Source organism: Hippopotamus amphibius, chromosome 5, assembly GCF_030028045.1.
Source record: "Hippopotamus amphibius kiboko isolate mHipAmp2 chromosome 5, mHipAmp2.hap2, whole genome shotgun sequence".
Classification (NCBI taxonomy): Eukaryota; Metazoa; Chordata; class Mammalia; order Artiodactyla; family Hippopotamidae; genus Hippopotamus; species Hippopotamus amphibius.
In genome coordinates, this window is record NC_080190.1 from 47,718,443 (window position 1) to 47,740,442 (window position 22,000).

The window sequence follows — 22,000 nt, forward strand, 5'->3', positions numbered from 1 at the left end:
TAGTTGCGGCGAGCGGGGGCTATTCTTCGTTGCAGTGTGCAGGCTTCTCATTGCGATGGCTTCTCTTGTTGCGGAGAACAGGCTCTAGGCACCCAGGCTTCAGTAGTTGTGGCACGTGGGCTCGATAGTTGTGGCTTGCAGGCTCTAGAGCACAGGCTCAGTAATTGTGGCACATGGGCTTAGTTGCTCCACGGCATGTGGGATCTTCCCGGACCAGAGCTCGAACCTGTGTCCCCTGCATTATCAGGTGGATTCTTAACCACTGTGCCACTAGGGAAGCCCAGAGATATTTTAAAAAAGGATCCATATGGAGTGAAGAGGGTTGGGTTGCCAGATTGAGCAAGTGAAAATACAGTATGCCTAGCTAAATTTGAATTTCAGATAAACAATGAATAATTTTTAAGAAAATATGTGTCCCCTGCAGTGTTTGTCTGAAATCCAAATGTTACTGGGCTTCCTGTATTTTATCTGGCAACCCTAGAGGAGGGGTATGTTTCCAAGAACTCCTTGAAAGACTCTAAGTGGGTAATTGACCTCTTGTAGCCTAACCCAAAAGATGTGCTAAGCCCTGCCTTCAACTCAGTCTGCTACCACAGAGAAAGAGGATCTGAGGCTCAAAGCCCCTCGACAGGGGAAGTCCTAAACAGCCCGTTATGGCTCACCCTGTCCTCTGTCCTCTGTCTTTCCTTCATCTTAAGTGAAAACTCATACCTTCTTCATTTTGTGGAGTCAAAGCAGAGAAGCTAAAGGCAGGGGCTGTGGAGGAGACAGTCTGGGCTTAAGTACAGGTTCTACCAACAGAAAACTACCATCATGAACAAGTTCATCAGTCACTAAGCCCTGATTTCCTCCTCCATAAAATGAGGCTCACAGTACTTGCTTGTTTCAAGCTGTGGTGAGGACTGCATGAAATAATAACGTGTGGAAGATGCTTATCACTGTGCTGGGCAGTAAAAGTTAGCTGTACCATTCTCATCATTGACCTTCGGGTGGCAGTGGTCATTAGGGACATACCTTGGAGACCAAGGCACCACAGAGGATGTTTTGAACCTGCTCCAGGTGTGTCTGCCCTTGTGCTTGCTCTCTGTGGCGTCTCTTTCCTTGAATCTCTGACTTTTCATTTCTGTTATACCAGCTAATTCTCACAACAGTCCTGGAAAGTAGGCAGGCAGAGATTATTAACTATTTTGCACATGAGCAAACTGAGGCTACATTTTTTTTAGCCTCTCTAAACCTTCTTCATGTACTAAAACAAACAAACAAACAAAAACAGCAACAAAAAAATGGGTAGTAGAGAAAGATCCTTATGGCAGCAGAATTTTTAAAAAATTTATTTTATTATACATACACTACCAAATATAAAATAGATAGCTAGTAGGAAGCTGCTGCATAGCACAGGGAGATCAACTCGATGATGGGTGATAACTTAGAGGGCTGGGATAGGAAGGGTGGGAAGGAATCGCAGGAAGGGGGGGATATGGAGATATGTGTATAAATACAGCTCATTCACTTTATTGTACAGAAAAAAAAAAGTAAAAACAAAACATTAAGGCTGGCAGAGGGGGCAATTAGAGGGGAGGGATAGGTAAAAGGGAATCTCTTTTTGAGGTGATGAAAATGTTCTAAAACTGCCTGTGGGGATCGTTGGACATGCATGTGAATATACCAAAAATCGTTGAACTGCACATTTTACAAGGATGAAGTATGTGTTATGTGAATTATATTTCAATAAAAATGTTAAAAACATACTGAAAAAAATGTTAAAAGTGAAAGTGAGGAACTCAAAAAAATTTATTTTATTAAAGTATAGTTGATTTACAAAGTTGTATTAATTTCTGCTGTACCACAAAACAATTCAGTTGTATATATATGTGTGTGTGTATATATATGTGTGTGTGTATATGTATATATACACACATTCTTCTTCATATTCTTTTCCATTATGGTTTATCACAGGATATTGAACACAATTCCCTGTGCTATACAGTAGGACCTTGCTGTTCTTCTGTATATAATACTCTGCATCTGCTAATCCCAAACTCCCAATCCATCCCTCCCCCCTACCCCTTGGCAACCACAAGGGGGTTTCGTAGATAAGTTTATTTGTGTCATATTTTAGATTTCACATGTAAGTGATATCATGTGGTATTTGTCTTTTTCTTTTTCTGACTTCACTTAGTATGATAATCTCTAGGTCCATCCATGTTGCTGGCAGCAGAGGTTTTGAATCTCCCCAAATCACTCATGAAAATGGGCTGAGTCACTAGGATAGCAGAGAAACACCCCACTGGACAATATCTTCAACAAAACCAGAGTCAGGGTCTACCCTCAAATGCCAGAATGGGTCGGGTCAAACCACCACCAGGTCCAGCAGCTGCACTGAGATAGTGAGGATGGTGGAGCCCAGAACCTCAAAACTGCCAATGAATATCCTAGCCCCCCGTTCTGAGTGGAATTCTCGGCAAGAGGCTGAGAACACTGTTGAATCTGGGCTAAGATTCCACAGGCTCCTCCACAAGCTCCAGTTTGTGGACGAATCCACACAACTACAGAAAACTGAAGAAGCCAGGGCTCTCTGGAGAAATGGCTGGTTCATGGCAAAGCATAGCGTTAGCCTGAGACAGCTTGTCTGCCAGAGAGCAAGGAAGTGCCAGAGATGACTACTATCATGTCATAAGGACCCAGGACCAACTTGAAGGGCTCCCCTATCTGATTCAAACAAACCAGGTAGAAAAATCTGTGAGGCACTTAGGGAGATATGAACATGGCCTGGATATTAGATATTAAGGATTTGTGGGGAAAATAAAGACCACATGAGAATAAGCAAAAGCTATTTATTCAGAGCTTGCTAATGGCAAGGGAGTCAGCCACCGTGATTTGCATTTTGGCAGAGACTCAAAGGCAGGCAGCCAAGTGGGAAAGCTTTAGAGTGGAAAACAGGGAAATGGCTTCAGATGCATCCTGTTTGCAGGTTGTTGGCGAAGGGAAAGCAGAGGGGGCTGACTAGAAGAGGGCATCTTATGTGATTGGTTAGGGGAGTATATTTGGTTTTCCCTGGTTGGTCCTAAGTTGGAAGCGGGGACAAAAATTAGGGATAGTGCTAGTTTTTAATCAAGGCCAGACATTTTGGGGTGATTGATAGTTTGTCTTCCTGGGCTGATTGTGCTAGAGGTGGTGATCTGACTTCTTACAAGTCTGACTTATAGCAGGCTGGTTTCCTGGGCTAAGTTACTGTAGATAATGGGTTGGTTTGCTGGGCTGGTTCCTGCAGATTGTTTTTATATGTGGTTTTGCCGTTGTCCATTTGCATATTCAGGCTCTTAAATTATTATTTATTTTTTAAAGTATGACAATGGTACAATGTAAAAAATAAAATAAAATGCCCTGAGTCAGGTATATACCTGGTTATTAAATAATCCGGAAAATCAAAGGGGAGGGGAGATTGATAGATAAAAGAAAACGAACACAATCTTGATATTTGTTGAATCTGGGTTATGGGTACATAGAGGCTCATTATATGTTGTGTATATTTTGAAATTTCTATAATGGAAAGTTTTTGCTATTGAGGATAGTAATAGTACCTACCTCATAGGGTAGCTTTGAGGATTAAAAGAGAGAATTCAAGTGGAAGGTTTAGCACAGTACTTGGCATAAGTTGGGTCATATCTTGTGGAAGGTCTTTGCTGAATACTTTTCTGGCATTTCTCATTATTACGTGAGGTATTATGTAGGATGAAACTACACAGGCTGTCTTGGAAACTGACTTTTTCACTCAAAAATATTTTGTCTGCACATTTATGTGACATATCTATATCTATATTGGTTTTTTAAATGATTGTCTAGTATTCTGTCATATGGATTTACTATAAGTTATTTAACCACACCTTATTAATAGTGAGAGTGTTGAACTTTACCTGAGCCCTGTGCTTCTGGAAAACAGCAGAGGTTAAGAATTCCCCACAATTTTTGTTTTGGAGACCATATAGTGTGGCATAAGATAATGATGGCATTTCAGTTTAGTGGAGGAAAGAATAGACTTTTAAATGAATGGTGCAGAAAACTTATCTATTCATTTGAGACAAACTTAGGCCTATCTCTTATAAGCTGTGAACTGTAAAGAATAAATTACAGGGTATTAAAGTCAAAACATTAAGGAACAAAACACAAAACTAAAAGTTATGAGTTGAATTGTGTTCCCACCTGCCTTCATATGTTGAAGTCCTAACCTCCAGTACTCCAGAATGTGACTTTATTTGGAAATAGGGTTGTTGCAGATGTGATCAACTTGAGATGAGATTGTTAGGTTGGGCTCTAATCCAATATAATTAGCTATCCTTATAAGAGGAAATACTATATGAAGACAGAGACACACAGAGAATGTAAGCCAAGGAACCTATGAAGAGTCAAGGAAGAATTCTACCTAAAGTCTGGAGGAGGAACCAACCCTGCTGACACCTTGGTTTTTTCCTCTAGCCTCCAGAGCTGTGACAAAATTAATTTCTATTGTTTAAGTTTGTGGTACTTTGTTACAGCAGCCCCAGGAAACTGATATAAATACTATCTAATTTTAAAACATTTCATTACTGTCCCCAAGGAAACTCCATACCCATCAATAGTGTCTCTCCATTCCTCCTTCCCTGCATCCACTAGCATTTATCTATTTTTGTCTCTATGGAATTTGACATTTTGGACATTTCATATAAGTGGAATCATACAATATGTTGTATTTTGTGATTGTCTTCTTTCATTTAGCATTATATTTTCATAGTTTGTTGATTATGTAGTATGTATCACTACTTCATTCATTTTATTGCCAAATATTATTCTATTGTTTGGATATACCATATTTTGTTTATCCACTCACCAGTTGTTGTACATTTGTGTTGTTTCCACTTTTGGCTCTAATGAATAACACTGCTATGTACACTCATATACAAATTTTTGTGTGGATGTATATTTTCATTGCTCTTTGTTAGGTATCTAGGAGTGGAATGATGGAGTGATATGGTAACTCTATATTTATCGTTTTGAGGAATTGCCAGGCTTTTTCCAAAGTGGCTGTACTATTTTATGATCCTACTAAGAACAAAGGAGGATTCCAGTTTCTCCATATTCTTTTCTTTTTTTTAATAAAGTCACTTTTAAAAAAATTGTTTATTTATTTCGCTGTGCTGGATCTTAGTTGTGGCACGTGGGATCTTCGTTGTGGCATGTGGGATCTTTAGTTATGGCAGGCAGGATCTAATTCCCTGACCAGGGATTGAACCCAGGCCCCCTGCATTGAGAGTGTGGAGTCTTAACCACTGGACCACCAGGGAAGTCCCACCAATTTCTCCTTATTCTGATGGTTTCTTACCTCACTTGAAATAAGAGCCAGTGTCTTTAGAGTGGACTAAAAGGACCAACATTGTATTAGAGTTCTCTAGAGAAACAACAAATAGTGTGTGTATTTGATTAATTAATCGGCTCATGTGGTCATGGAGACTGTCCAATGATCTGCCATCTGCAAGCTGGAGAACTAGGAAAGCCAGTGGTGTAATTCCGTCTGTATCCGAAGGCCTGAGAACTAGGGGAGCCAATGGTGTAACTTCCTGCTGGAGGCTGAAGACCTGAAAAGGGAGGAATGTTATGCTGGTGTAAGTCCCAGCATCCAAAGGTCTGAGAACTAGAAGCTCTGATGTTTGAAGGCAGAAGAAGATGGATGTCTTAGCTCTAAGGGAGAGACCAAATTCTCCCTTCCTCCACTTTTAATTTAATTTTTTAAATAAATTAATTAATTTATTTTATTTTTATTGGCTGCATTGGGTCTTTGTTGCTGTGCATGGGCTTTCTCTAGTTGCAACGAGTGGGGGCTACTCTTTGTTGCGGTGCACAGGCTTCTCATTGCAGTGGCTTCTCTTGTTGCGGAGAACGGGCTCTAAACACGCAGTCTTCGGTAGTTGTGGCGAATGGGCTCAATAGTTGTGGCTCGAAGGCTCTAGAGCACAGGCTCAGTAGTTGTGGCATACAGGCTTAGTTGCCCCATGGCATGTGGGATCTTCCCGGCCCAGGGCTTGAACCTGTGTCTCCTGCATTGGTAGGCAGATTCTTAACCATGGTGCCACCTGGAAAGCCCCTTCTTCCACTTTTTAAATTCTATTCAGACCCTCAGTAGATTGGATGTTGCTCACCCACATTGAGGAGAGCAGTCTGCTTTACTCAGTTCACCAATTCAAATGTTAATCTCTTCTGGAAACACTCTCACAGATGGACCCAGAAATAATATTTTACTAGCTGTCTGGACATCCCTTAGCTCAGTCAAGGTGATACATAAAATTAGTCATCACAAACATGATCTGGCCTTTATTTATGTCTTTAGTATTCCAACCTCATTGACCTTTTGCTGTTCCTCAAATAAACCAAGCGTACTCTGTAGTGGCTTTGCATCTGCTGTTTCCTCTGCCTGGAACAGACTTCCCACAGATATACCCTTCTTGTTACCCCAGTTCCTTCAGACTCTGCTTGTATGATCTCTTATCAAAGAGGGCACTTCATACAGCTCTATATTGAATAAGATCCTCCTCCAATCTCTTTACCTTGCTTTTGTTTAATCTCTCACTTCCTGCCCCCATTTGAATGTAAGATCTTTGAGGGGAGGAACATTATTTACTTTGTTCACTGTGTTAAAGAGAAATTATTCTGACACTTGTTAAAACCTGCAAAAAAGACTTTATTCAAGACTATTGCAATAGGGAGAGAGCTTGAACTTACCCTCAGTACAACAGGGACAAGTGGGGATTTACAGCCAACTGGTAGGGTGAAGGAGTAAATGGAAAATTACTAAGAAGAAATTGGTTGGGTATCAAGGGTGGGGTGGGGGGAGGTAGAAAGGAACTTGATTAGATATCAAGGGTAGGGGAATTCTTGATGAACTGGGTTAGCAGGATTCTTTGCTGAATTTGGACTCAGCAGGCCAAAGACAAGGCCTAGGGGAGAAGAAGGCTCACAGGATCCTGAGTAAAGTTTGGCCAAGGAGGGAGTCCTTGACAATTGCTTTATCCTTAGCATCTAGAACAGTGAGTGGTACCTGCTGGGGCATTGGTTAATCATTGTTAGGTTGGTGAATGAATTGCCCCATTCTGAGAAATTTTCTTTTAAATAAAAAGTCCTAATTGAATTAAAGAGATACATTTTTCCTTCCTAAGCTGTCAAGTTGCTGGGTTTTATAAGCAGAATTTTTTAATGATACATTTGTTAAAACTGATTCATATCATGTTGCATCTTCTATGTCAGTTAATGGTGAGAAAGTAATTTTTAGTGTTCTGGGTGCTATACTTTTCTAACATGCTTTTTCTTTGTTTGAAATCAAAACAGGATTACTTGGAAACAAACAAATGTATAAACCATAAACAGCTCACCCAAAGTAACCTAAAACATGTTTTGCAGATCTAAATCGGTTTCTAGCAGTGGATACCTTGGCTGAATATTAAAATCAACTGGGAGCTTTAAAAAAATCCCGATGCCAGGACCACACTCAGAGCATTAATGCAAAATCTGTGGAGCTGGGACCAAGGCACAATTACTTTTCCAAGCTCCGCAAGTGATGCCAATAGTGCTCATAGGATGAAGAACTTAAGACACCGGACGGCATCGCAGACTACATTTCCCAGAGGTCTCCGCGGTCACTTCCGTTTCCGGCCTTGCCCGCCTCAGTTTGAGTTGAGCGCGGCAGCGACGTCCTCGGCTGCCTGGTGGGTCTTGGTGGTAAGCGCAGTGAGGGTGGTCGCGGCTCCTCAGCCCGCGCAGCTTTGCGGCCTAGCTTTCCCAGCCCAGTCGGGAAGGGCTGCCGCCGGACTGGGTCACGGAGACCTGGTGCGCTCCTCCTTTCCCCGAGGGGCAGGTTGAGGAAGGAGCGGGCTACGAGGGGCGGGCAGGTGTCAGCGGGGCCCGTTGTAGAAGCCGTGCTGTCCCCGAAGGTTTAAAGCCTTGCGCTGAGGCCCAGGGATTGAGTCTCCGACACTTTCCACATATACTGGCGAAGGTGCCTGGCTGACTCACAGTCAGAGCTTGGCCTGGAGCTTGCTGCAAGGTCAGACTCCAGGCGGCCTTCCCTGCCTTTTCATCCTGCCCTTAACCACCTTCACCTCTCTACCTTAATGGGGAGTGGGGAGGGTGGTGGGTTGTTCTCCTTCAGTGTGCAGAGAGCAAGTTCTAGAACATGGAGGGACTTCCTCATATTTCCTTTCTTCTTCCCAGATTGGCTTAGTTGAGATTCTTTGTCCTTGCCTGTGAGAACAGTTCAGGGGACAGATGGCTCCAAGTCTACCAAGAGCCCAGATCCAGGTAAGTTTGATTTTTTACTTTTCCTGAAAAATCGCCGTTGTTTCAAAGTGAAGTTGGGTTTATGCCTCTTACTTGGAAAATGCTCTGCTCAGTGTATGGACCAAGCTGCCAGAGCCAATCCTGGAGTGAAGTAGCTCCACAGAGAAGGGACCCCTCTCCCCACAGCCATTTCTTCATGTCCTTCTCTCTGCCCACTCACCAATAGATTATTGCTACCTGTGCTTTCTAGAGTGCTAGAAACTGAAACATACTTTGTGCATAAAGTATAGCTGTTGCCTCAAAGACATTGCCAGCTCAGAGAAGATGAAAAACAGACACATAGCATTAAAAGATGTAATAGGTTACAGTCATCATGAATGATGCACATGACACAACCATGGTGGTGCTCTCTTGACTTTCAGGGATCAAAGGAGTCTTCGGGGTGGGGTGGTGGTAGTGGTGGTGATCATTATGGTTCTTATTGAAGAATAAATGACATGTGCATAATTGCAAAGAGTTTGGGGTGACTAGGGGAAGGTGCTGCAGCATGAGTGGAGCCATTACATCTGAACCATGACTGAGCAGAGAAAGTTGGAAATGTTCAGGTTCTAGAGTGCCAGGCTGGAATTTGCCTTAATCCTGGAGAAAACTGGGTTTTGAAGAACTTTGAGAAGTTGACAGGAAGTAATCAGCATTTTGAAAAGAAGTAGTAAAATAGTTGAGTGTTTATTATACAAACTAAGAGTAACAAATTTTTAAAAATTAAGGTTACCCATATTCCTGTCACCCTAACGAATCAAATTATTTCATTTGAAACACTTTTGCATGCATATTTTTTAGCCTTACACATTTTTTCCTTTTAATATGTCATAATCATTTCTTTCGGTTTGCTCCATAGTCTCATTGCCACTTTTTATAGGTCCTTTTTAATACTGTACACTCAACCAGCCTGCGACCTTGAGCAAGTTCTTTCAACTCTCTCAGTCTTAGTATTCTTAGCTGTAAACTAGATTTACTTTATACAGTTGTGGTGGAAACTTAGAGAGATGATGTATATCTTAGGTCTTAGCACTGTGCCTGGTACATATTAAGTTGTTACTGCTATGAATGGCAGTTAACAAATATATATTTATCTCTGTAATTTCTAGGATAAAGCCAGTATCATTTTGCATGTCTTTCAGTGTTTCTGTTCATTTGTTGAATGACACATCCTTGAACATACCCATGTGTCAGGCAGTGCTTTAAGCTGGGGAGACAGCAGTCACCCAAGTGGTCCCTGCCCTCCTGGAGCTCACATTATAGAGTATACTGACCATAAATCTAAACCTATCCTGCCTGGTAGTAAGAAATCCTGTGGAAAAAAATAAATTGGGTCATGGGATAGAGAGTAGTAGAAGGTGGGAGGAGAGAAAAGAACTTTCTGATGAGGTGACATTGAAGCAAAGACTTACTAAGTGATAAATGAGCAAACACCAGGGCTGGAGGAGGGAGCATGATAGACATATTGGAGAAGCATGAGAAGGGCAGTGATCGAAGTGTGAGGGGTCACGACTCACCTCACTTTCCAGCTTCTCATCTTTAAGCTGACTTTGAATGTCTTGCGTTCCTTCTCCAGTGAGGCCTTCCTGACTCCCTCACTCAGGGGCAAGGGAGTCAACGGTTCCTTGCTAAGCAGAATTGGATTTGATTTTACAGGAATCACTGACATTTGGGGATGTGACTGTGGCCTTTACCCAGATTAAAGGGAGACACCTGGATGCTGCTCGATGGGCCCTGTACAGGGATGTGATACTGGAGAACTGTGGGAATCTGGTGTTTGTGGGTAAGGATTTCCTTCTCTTTGACTCAAAATTGGTCTGCTGGGCAACTGCATTTTCATAGGGTTAATGATTTGGGCTATTTGTACTCTTAAATGAGAAGTTTTTGTTTGTTTGTTTTTAGCATGGGCTTAGAGGCTGGAGCTTAATGCTCCTTCCACCCCTCAGAAAGATCAGAGCCATACAGAGTTTAAGATGAGCAGCTTTGTGTGCAGTCTGGCTTAGTTCTCTAAATTTTGCATGCCAGCATTCATCTGACACCAACAATAGGAGTGTCCTGTCCTCAGAGGGGCTTGGTTTTCTAACTGACTTCCCCTCCTACATTGCTATAACTATGATTTGGATGTCCTTAATACCACCCTCTAGGCCTTCCTGACATCTATGCTCTTTGTAGACCCCCAAGTTGAGAGTGAGGTTTAGGATAACTCCTTGTGCTCATAACCACAGTCACGTTCATTTTCTTTCTCTGTGATCAAGGCTTCTCTCTTCCAAACCCAAGCTAATAAGCCAGTTGGAGCAAGGGGCAGAGCCATGGATGGAAGTACAAGAGGTTCCATCAGGTACTCATGCAGGTGAGTGAGGCAGGAGTTCAGTGCACAGAACAGTGAGGAGAGGGTTCTTGGTCAGAAGCTCATCTTATAGAGCCCTTGTCTGTGCAGAAGGGCTGTGGCAGTTGACACTAATTTCCTCCTTTTAGTGTCATCCTCATATCAAATGACTTGCCATTTTTCTCATTCTTTCTACTCCTGCTCCCTTCACAAAGGCCTCAGGCCTATGACTTCTCACCTTGAAATCAGTCTCTATGTGCTTTTTCCCTCCCCATTTTCAGGCATTGTCAGGCTACGCTTTGTTTCTACCTTCTATGCATTCTCAATGCCTTCCAGATTCTCCCATGGTTAGCTTGACAAATGGCTATTTAATCGTTTCTAGTTTTAATACCCATATACCTGACCATACAGTGGGGCAGTGGCAGATTTCGGTTATAAGCATAGTTTCCAGACTATCAGGTGATTAGTATTTTTGGTAAAGAAACTGATGGGGAAGCATTTTCTTCCTTTCCCCCCCAGTCTTCTTTTACTTATTTTCTCTGTTATCATTTGCTCTTGGCTCTCATTTTTTTCTGTATATACTTTGCATAGATTTATGTCTGTCACTTTCTCTGTGTCATTGTTCATTTCTAAATCTTTAAACATGGATATTTCTCTCACCTAAAATATGTATCCTGCCAGTGTTCCTTCTTTTATTTCTTTTTTTTCTTTTAGAAATTAACACATTATAAATCAACTATATTTCAATTTTAAAAAAGAATGTTACCATGCAGAAGTTGTTTCATAGAATTTCTGTTTTTTTCATGATGGTAAGGAATGTTGAATTTAAAATATTTAATTCAAAGCACTTGGAATGGAGCATTTCACCAGAATATATGAAAAAGTAGATATCCAGGAGCTAGAATGAAAAGATCTCATTCTCATAGAGCAGTAGAAATTGATTCTGCAGATCTCCAGATTTAAGTGCAAATTTGTCTTTAGCTCTTGCCTGGACATGTGAAGAGTGATGTATAGTAAACTCTTACAACTTCATGGGACGTTATTTATAAATAGCTGCTAGCAGAGAGAGTCACAGAGAGCAGCCCAAGAAAATAGGTAACTGTAACTCACCTCACAATTGGGCATTCCAAGAGCAAAACCAATAAATTGAATCTGTAGTATTAGCTGAGCTGTAAAGAAAGTCAATAAAACTTTTTGCAACATCATTGTACTCTGAGTCAATTCTACCATTTTAAAAATTTATATCCTGGCTAATACCTAAGAACTAAAAGGACAGCTGCAATTAATTTTTATTAAGCACAAAACCCTTACTTTACATTATGCAGAAATTAAATTTAGCAAGATAGCCACCACAATTATTATTTATGAAATTTCCCAGATTATAACTCTTAGGCCTCATGTGATTCATTCACAAGTAGCCTGTGGTCCTCCAAGCTCTGAATAATTCCTGCACTTGAACTTTGTGTGTACATAAGATCCACAGTAGTCATATAACATGCTTGGATAATGCATCTGCTGTTTTTTTAATTTATTTTTTATTTTTTTATTGGAGTATAGTTGTTTGTGTCAGTTTCTACTGTGCAGCAAGGTGGAGTTCCCTGTGCTTTACAGCAGGTTCTTATTAGTTATCTATTTTATACATATTAGTGTATATATGTCAATCCCAGTCTCCCGATTTGTCCCTGCCCCCCTCCTTCCCCTCTTGGTGTCCATATGTGTGTTCTCTACCTCTGTGTCTCTAGTTCTGCCTCGCATACCAGTGCATCTGTACCATTTTTCTGTATTCCACATATATGCATTAATATACGATATTTGTTTTTCTCTTTCTGACTTCACTCTGTATGACAGTCTTTAGGTCCATCCATGTCTCTACAAATGACCCAATTTTGTTCCTTTTTATGGCTGAGTAATATTCCATTGTATGTATGTACCACATTTTTTTTATTCATTCGTCTGTTGATGGACATTTAAGTTGCTTCCATGACCTGGCTATTGTAAATAGTGCTGCAGTGAACATTGGGGTGCATGTGTCTTTTTGAATTATGGTTTTCTCTGGGTATATGCCCAGGAGTGGGATTGCTGGTCACATGGTAATTCTGTTTTTTAGTTTTTCTGTTTGTTTGTTTGGTTTTTAGTTTTTTAAGGACAGTGTTCCTTCTTATGAAGCTCAAATGGTCATTTTGCCTATATCATCTTCAGTGAAACTTTTATAACTGTATGTCATGGAAAATATTAGTGATACATAATCTTGCTTAAAATGGATTTTTTTTCCTTTAGACCTCTAAATTATTAAAAATTGAGGTGTAATAGACATATAACATTATGTTAGTTTCAAGTGTATAACATAATGATTTAATATTTGTATATATTGCTAAATGCTCACCACAACATGTCTAGTTAACATCCACCACCATACATAGTTACGATCATTTTTTATCTTGTGATGAGAAGTTGTAAGGTTTACTCTCTTAGCAACTTACAAATATGCAATACAGTATTATTAACTAGAGTTGCCATGCTGTATATTATGTTGCCATGCCTTACTTATTTTATAACTGGAATTTTATGTGTGTGTGTTTTAATGCTTTACAGTAATTCCCTTCTTTTTTCTACTGGGTTGAATATTTCCTCCCTAAATGCTTGTGTAGATTCTTTATAGAGTAACAGTAGTAACTCAGTCTTTCTTATTCTTTATTCTTCCTATTTTAATTTTGGTATTGGGTTGGATATATATATATGTTATTATACAAAGGAAGTATTTAATCCACTTCTTTTGTTAAGAAATTTTTGTTCTTTTAAATTAAGCATGGATATCAAATTTTATTAAATGCCTTTTCATCATATATGGAGATATTTGTCTTTTCCCTTTTGATCTGTTAATATGGTAAATTTTATTTATTATCATAATGACTTTGCATTCTTAGTAGAACCACACTTGGTCATGGCATATTACGTTATTCTTTTAACATGTCAGTAGATGATACTCTTTTCTAATGTTTTATTTAACTTTTTGCATTGATACTTATAAGAAATTTGTTTACATTTTTCTTTTTCATTGGGCCGTTTTCATTGTTTTGATTTAAATTTTGTAATAATTTTTGTAAAAATTTTTGTGCCTACCTATTTTCATTCTTTGTTATAATTTAATTCACATAATAGCTGAAGATTTGGGTGCTTTTTTTTTTTTTTTTAAATTGTGTTTTGTGGTAGAGAGCAGGGGAGAGGAATTGGGGGTTACTTCTTTAACAGTATTCCTTTTATATAGTAACTTGGCCAACTAGATTTTTGCTCTCTCTTGAAACAGTGTTGGTAGTTTACATTTTCCTAAAAATTATCCAGTAATTAAAATTCTCAAATTTATCTGTATAGTATTGAACAAAGTAGACTTTTATGATTCTACATTTATCCTTTACATTTATGGTTACTTTTACCCTGTATATTAATGGTTACTTTCTTATGACTTCTTACATTATTTATTTATTTATTTATTTTTCCATTTTACCCCCTTCATTAGCTCTGGTTTATTTTTTTTACAGAACTCTTAGATGTATTTATTAGTGTTACTGTTTTATGTTCCTTTAATCTTTAATTCCTTTTTCATTTTTTTCCCTTAAGTTTATTTACTTTTTCTAACCTTTTGTAGTTGATTCATTAATCAATTAATTCATTGATTTTCCTTCTTCTTTATGTAATATAAATATTTAAAGCCATAAAGTTTTATTTGTGCAGTGTTTTGGTTGTATTGTAGTTTTTAATATCATTATTTTTTAGATAGTTTGCAATTTGCATTTTGATTTCTCTGATCCAGGTCTTAAGAAAGTCATAAGCTAATCTTCCTTTATCTTTCTTAAAACCTTTTTGAAATTTAACACATATATAGAAGAGTTGATTTTATGTATATATGGTCTAAATTGGTATTTTCAAAATGAATATTCATGTAACCAGAACTCAGGTCAAGAAATAGAACACTGGCAGTACTCTACTAAATCATGTCTTGATCCTTTCCAGTCATTAGCCACACTCTCCTCCTCCCCCTGAACTAACACTGTAATTTATTTTGGCCCGTTTTTTTAACTTTATTTGAATGGAACTGTGTATTTTTTTTGGTGTGGCTTTTTATGCATAACATTTTGAGAGATTCATTCATTTTCATGCATTGTCCTTTCTGTGGATCATTGGAATGCATGTTTAAGCACAATTGCTGGGCCTCAGTCTCAGAATTTTTTTATTCATTAGGTCTGAAGTTTGGACTGAAAATCTCTAAGTTCTTAGGTGATGTTGAAGCTGATGCTGTTGTTATTGATCTGGAGACCAGGCTTTTAATACTACTGCAATAGTGTATTTAATTATCTTATATTTTGGTTGGATATTTGGGATGTTTCTAGCTTTTAAGAATTACAAATGCTATGAAATTCATATATGTTAGTGCTTAGTTCATATAGGCATACATTTCTTTTGGGCATGATTCCTGGGAGTGGAATTTCTACTTTATAGGATATGCATATATTCAACTTTAGTACATAAGGCCAAATAGTTTTTCAAAGTTTTGTACCAGTGTATATTTCCACCATAAGTGTGTGAGAGTATTCATTGTTCCATATCCTTGTCAGTGCTTAATATTGTCAGTGCTTAATATTGTCAGTCCTTTGGAGTTAATCATTCTTTGGGTATATCATGTATCTCATTGTGTCTTAATATCCATATCCCTGATATCTAGTGAGGTGGAGGAGATTTCAAATATTTGTTGGCCATTATATGTCATCTTTTATGAAGTATCCAAAAAACTCTTTGTTGACAAAATAGGTGGTATTGCCCTTCTCTCTGTGGTTTGCTTTTCACTAATAGTGGCCTTTTGATGAATAGAAGCTTTTAATTTTAATGAGCTCTATTTTATTAATCTTTTCCTTTCTTATCATGTTTTGTGTACTGTTTAATAAGTCTTTCCTTTCCTCAAGTTCATGAAGATATTCTTCTGTGTTAACTTTTAGAAGCTTTATTGCTTGTCTTTTACATTTAGATTTACCATCTTCTTAGAATTGATTTTTGTGAGTGGTATGAGGTAGGATTCATGTTTACTCCCCCTCCCACCAATATGCCAATGTAGTCTCCTTTTCATCACTGCTCTGCAGAGTTACCTTTGTCATAGAATATGTGTCCATAAGAGTACCTTTATCTTTATATGACCAATTTGCCTCCACTTACCTTTACAATCAGTATCTCACATTAAATACATATCCCATCAAAGGCCATTTGAAGGATCTGAGCTGTTTATTACCAGTCTTCACCTCCAACTTGCATTTTCTTAAAGAAAAAATTCTTAGCTCTAGTATCTGATGTATGGAATTTCTCCTCAGGCTAATAAATATAAATAAAAATATAAATATATGTTTATATATGTGTGTGTGTATCTTTATCTCTGAACCATTAAATGTTAGTTCTCTGCTAAATTTTCACAGAGGAATGTTATTCTCAAATTCTTGGCATGTATAGTGTGACATTACAATGTTCTCAAATGTACCACCCTATAGGAATCTGTCCTAGTAATCCTGGCTTGCTTTGTGACACTTGGTTTCCTCCCCAAAGTTGTATTTATCCTCACATTTTTATGTTATTTCTTTTTTGGTTTCCTTTGTTACTTTCCTAACTTGCCAACTTCTTAGGTGCTTCTTGCCTTCTTTAAATACGATATTTATAATATAACTTACTTCTATTTCCTTAGCTCCTACTTCTCCCATCTTTAGTCTTGCCATCTTTTCTTAGCAAGAATCACAAGTGGGATGAATTAATTTTATATAACCTTTAGTCATATAGAGCAGAATGTTATTCTTATCTGTGTGCAGCTCTCATGTTAAGTATTTCAACATAGAGAACATTTGAATTTAAAAATTTTTTTCAGTTCAAGAGTACATATTTGAAACAAAGATGTCAGCCCTAAAGCAAAATACTTTTGAGAGATCTGATTTGGGAAAACCAACAGAAAGTATCATGATCGAAAGAGGCCTAGATTGGGAAGGCAGAAGTTGCACAGAGAAGACCCATTATAAATACAGGGAAAGTCTTCGAATATAATTCTTCCTTTATTAGCCACCAGAGAAATCATACTGGTGAGAAACCCCATAAATGTAAAGAGTATGGGATAGCCTTTATGAGCAGCTTGTCCCTTTTAAGTCATCATAAAATTTACATAGGCAAGAAATCTTACAGATATGTTAAGTGTGGGAAATTCCTCAAGAAGCACTCAACATTTGTTAATCATCAGAAAATTCATTTTAGAGAGAAACCCCTTAAATGCAATGAATGTGGAAAAGCTTTCAGAAATAAATCTATCCTTTTAAGTCACCAGAGAATTCATACTGGTCAGAAATCCTACAAATATAGTGACTGTGGGAAAGCCTTTGCTCAGAATTCAGGCCTTCTTATCATGTGAAAATATATGATGAAGAGAAGACTTTTAAATGTAATTAATGTGGGAAAGCTTTCAGGGATAACTCAACTGTCTTAGAACATCAGAGAATACATACTGGTGAGAAACCATATCAGTATAATGAATATGAAAAATCCTTTAGGAGAAGTTCAAGTCTTTAATTAGTTATCAAAGAATGCATACAGGAGAGAAACCTTATCACTGTAGTAAATGTGGAAAATCTTTCAGGTATAACATATCCTTTGCTGGACATCAGAAATTCAGTGGAAATAAACCCTGTCAATATAATGACTGTGGGAAGGCCTTTATGAAGAGCTCAGCCCTTATTGAACATTAGAGAATTCATACTGGAGGAAAGCCCTATTGCTGTAAGAAATGTGGTAAATTCTTCAGGCATAGCTTTGGTTTTGTTGAACAACAGAAAATCCATATTGGAGAAAAACCTTATGAATGTAATGAATGTGGGAAGGCTTTTCCTCAGAATTCAGGCCTCAAATGACATAGGAAAATTTATAACAAAGAAAGAGCCATCAAATGTAGTTAGTTTGGTAAATCATGCAGAGATAGTTTATTCCTTTTTGACCATCAAAGAGGAGACATTCAGTAAATTACACATTTAACGAGTATATTCTGTGACTTTCTAGCCTGGAAAACTTCTGACTTACGAGGATGTTCATTGTGGTGTGGTTTGTACTAGTGAAATATATGAAGGATATTTTATTCTATATAAGTGTCTATATGGAAATAGTTACTATAGAATACTATGTAGCAAGTGAAAAGAATGAGTTGGAGCTCTATATACAACCAAAGAAATATCTCCATGATACCTTGTTAAGTTAAAAAAGCAAGTTGGAAAGAATTAATATTGTAAAGTGGCCATACTATCCAAAGCATTCTATGGATTTAATGTGATCTCTATCAAATCACCCATGACATTTTTCTGAACTAGAACAAATAATCCTGAAATTTACATGGAACCATGAAATACCCAGAATTGCAAAAGCAATAATGAGGAAAAAAAAAACAAAGCTGGAGGCATAACCCTCCCAGACTTCAGACAATCCTGCAAAGCTACAGTAGTCAAAACACCATTGTAATGACACAAAAACAGACATATGGATCAACGGAACAGACTAGAGAGCCCAGAAGTAAACCCATACACCTAGGGGCAATCAACTTTCAACAAAGGAAGCAAGAACATACAATGGAGTCTTTTCAGCAAGTGGTATTGGGAAAGCTGGACAGCTGAATGTAATAAATCAATGAAGTTAAAACACTCACTCACACTGTACACAAAAATAAACTCAAAATGGCTTAGACTTAAATGTAAGACATGACACCATAAAACTCCTAGAAGAGAACATAGGCAGAACATTATCTGACATAAGCCATAGAAATGTTTTCTTAGGTCAGTCTCCCAAGGAAAAAGAAATAAAAGCAAAACCAAACAAATGGGACCTTATCAAACTTTGCACAACAAAGGTAACCATAAACAAAATGAATGACAACCTATAGACCAGGAGAAAATATTTGCAAACAATATGACTGGTGGGCTTAATTTACAAAATATATGAGCAGCTCATATAGCTCAATTAAAAAAAAAAACTCTGATCAAAAAGTGGGCAGAAAACCTAAATAGACATTTCTCCAGAGAAGACATTCAGATGGCCAATAGGCACATGAAAAGATGCTCAGCATTGCTAATTATTAGAGAAATGCAACAAAACAAAACAAAAAACTACAGTGAGGTATCACATCACACAGAATGGCCATCATCAAAAAGTCTGCAACTAGTAAATACTTGAGAGGGTGTGGAGAAAAAGGAACCCTCCTACGCTGTTGCTGGGAATGTAAATTGGTTGCAGCCACTATGGAGAACAGTATGGAGGTTCCTTAAAAACTAAAAATAGAGATACCATATGATCCAGTAATCCCTAGTTCAAAAAGATACATGTACCCCAGTGTTCATTGCAGCAATATTTACAATAGCCAAGACCTGGAAGCAACCTGTGTCCATCAACAGATGAATGGATAAAGAAGAGGTGGTATATACACACATATATGATGGAATATTACCCAGCCATAAAAAAAGAATGAAATAATGCCATTTGCAACAACATGGATGGACCTAGAGATGATCATATTTAGTGAAGTAAGACAGAGAAAGACAAATATCATATGACATCACTTATATGTGGAATCTAAAAAAATGATACAAATGACCTTATTTACAAAACAAACTGACTCACAGACATAGAAAACAAACTTATGATCACCAAAGAGAATAGCTGGGGTGGGGGTGGGGGGGGGAGATAAATTAGGAATTTGGGATTAACAGATACACACTACTATATATAAAATAGATAAGCAACAAGGACCTACTGTACAGCACAGTGGGCTACATTCAATATGCCTTGTAATAACCTATAATGGAAAAGAATCTGAAAAAGTATATATATATATGATGACTGAATCACTGTTGTAAACTTGAAACTAACAGCATTGTAAATAAAGTAAAACAAAAGTCGCTTTCATATATTATGGTCTTATTTACACTTTAAAAAACGAAGCTTTTTTTGTGAATATATACATGCACGTGCACACACATATGTTGAAAGAGATCTGGAAAAATAAAGGCTAAAACAGTTGTTATCTTTGAGAAGAAAGTGGTATTGATATGATAAATTGAAATTTTGACTTTGGCCGTGTTTTTTGAAATATTTAATCAAGCATGCGTTCATGTATCTTCTATCATTTAACATAGTTGTCTTTCTACATTAGAAACTTCAGAAGCCATAAAAAACATAAATAATTTAAAATTTTTGTATGACCAGTGGCTTCACAATGTTAAAATACATAGAAGCAGACTTGGAGAAAATATTACCACCATTGTATGTAAAAAACAATACTTAGAATGTCTAAAGGGTTCTTAAAAATACATAAGAAAAATATAAAAATCTCAGTGGAGAAGTTGTTTGGGATATGAACATTCAGTTGTCAAAAACAAACAACCCCCAAATGGTCAAATTTAAAAAGAGATGCCCAGCTTTAGAGAAATGTGAATTAAAATGATCAGAATTTCTTTTTACATATTGGGCAAAGATTAATAAGATATTTGGTGCTTTTGAAGGTGCAAGAAAATAGGCATACTTACATGTTGAAAGAATTCTGAAACAACAGTGTGATGCTGAGAAGCATAAATTTGACTATATCCACCAACTTTTTGAAAGCTTCTGCTCTTTGACCTAATGTTTCTATTTCTTAAAATTGTATAAAGAATAAAATAGCCTTTAGATCATTATTGCAGTGAAAATTTGTCACTGTAATATCTATCACCAGGACAGTGTTTAAGTTACATGCATTCTTTGGGCTGTCATGCAGTCATTTCATTAATCAGTTAATATTTAATGAGTTAAACTTTATGAACTGATAGGGAAAGACATCTAAGGCATTAAGTGGGAAAAAAAGCCAAATCGTTCAATAATGGTACCCCTTTTATATAGTTTATGCATTGCTTGAATCTTTTATAATAAAAATATATCACTGGTAGTTTAAAATATAAAATAAAGCAGTATTATATAGGAATAGAAAAGAAAGAAACTAAGCATTCAACTCAAGAACCTAGAAAAGGGCCAGAATAAGTCAGAAGCAGCAGAGTTGGGCACACATGCGTTATTGTTAGTGAAAACTGGTTAATCTTCTTTGGATACCAGTTTCACAATATGAATGAAACTCTAGTAAGTGTATGTTCCCATTGACCCAGAAAAACCACTCTCAAACTATTTAAGGAAATAATTAGACTAGCTTAAAGAAATTGTATTGCTCATCATAGCATTGTTTATTATAAAGTCCTGGAAAGAGGTAGACAAAATATCCAAGTAGGGAAATGTTTATAGAACTTTCATAGGCTGGTATCCTAGTTACTATTGATGCATAATAAACAACTCCAAACCTAGTTACCATTTTGTTAGGTGCACAGATTTTGTGGGTCAAAATTCAGAAAGAGTATAGCAGGAACAACTTTATAAGTCTGTGATTGTGTCTCTGCTGGGAAGACTCTAGGCTGGAATTGACAGTTGGATGATGGAATAATCTGAAGCAGCCACAGCACAGTAGCCTGAAGTGGCTGTTGAGCAGCTGAAAAGAGGTTAGTCTGAATTGAGATGTGCTGTAACTGTAAAACATACCAGATTTCAAAGACTTAGTATGACAAAGAGAAACTAAAATATCTCAATTTTAAATGATTGATTACATGTCAAAATGATATTGTGGATATGTTGAGTTAACTATATTTAAATTATTTAAATTGATTTTAGTATGGTTGCTAGAAAATTTAAAGTTACATCTATGACCCACATTTGGGGTTCACATATTTTTAACTGAGTGATACTGATACCAAGACTTTTCCACAAATTTCGTGTTTGATGCTGTCTGCTGGGATCTCAGCTAAGGCTTGACAAGAATGCCTACATGTGGTCTTTTCATGTGGCTGCTTGAGCTTCCTTACAGCATGATGGCCAAGATTCCAAAGTGAGTATTCCAAGGGAATCAGGCAGAGAACCAACATTATCTGTTGTGAACTAACCTTGAAATAGCTGTTACTTCCTCTTTAGTCAAACTGACCCAAATTCAAAGGGGGAGGGAACACAAACCACACTTGGTCATGGGAGGAGTGCTAGAATCACATTGCAAGAAGAGCACGTTGGAAGAGAGACATTGTTGTGACCATTTTAGAAAATACAGTTAACTGCTAGGATATTATACAGCCAGTAAAAAAGATGGAGTAGATATGTTGAGGGAAAAAAGTAGGTTACAGAATAGTATCTAAAAGCTGTATGACAGCAATTAGAACATAAGCCTTGAAGTTAGGGTGCAAAATGTAGCTCACCTCTGTTTACTTTGTAAGACAA

At 37.5% G+C, this 22,000-nt stretch overlaps 1 protein-coding gene across 1 annotated transcript; it reads left to right on the forward strand.

Moving 5' to 3' along the window:
- Positions 1-7,686: 7,686 nt before the first annotated feature.
- On the forward strand, positions 7,687-17,876 carry ZNF485 (zinc finger protein 485). Its single transcript, XM_057735991.1, is given in 8 exon segments — positions 7,687-7,743; positions 8,236-8,322; positions 9,997-10,123; positions 10,595-10,690; positions 16,563-16,710; positions 16,712-17,082; positions 17,085-17,242; positions 17,245-17,876. Coding segments are annotated over 7 exon segments (1,323 nt in total). The 5' UTR covers positions 7,687-7,743; positions 8,236-8,289; the 3' UTR covers positions 17,635-17,876.
- The last annotated feature ends 4,124 nt before the right edge of the window (positions 17,877-22,000 follow it).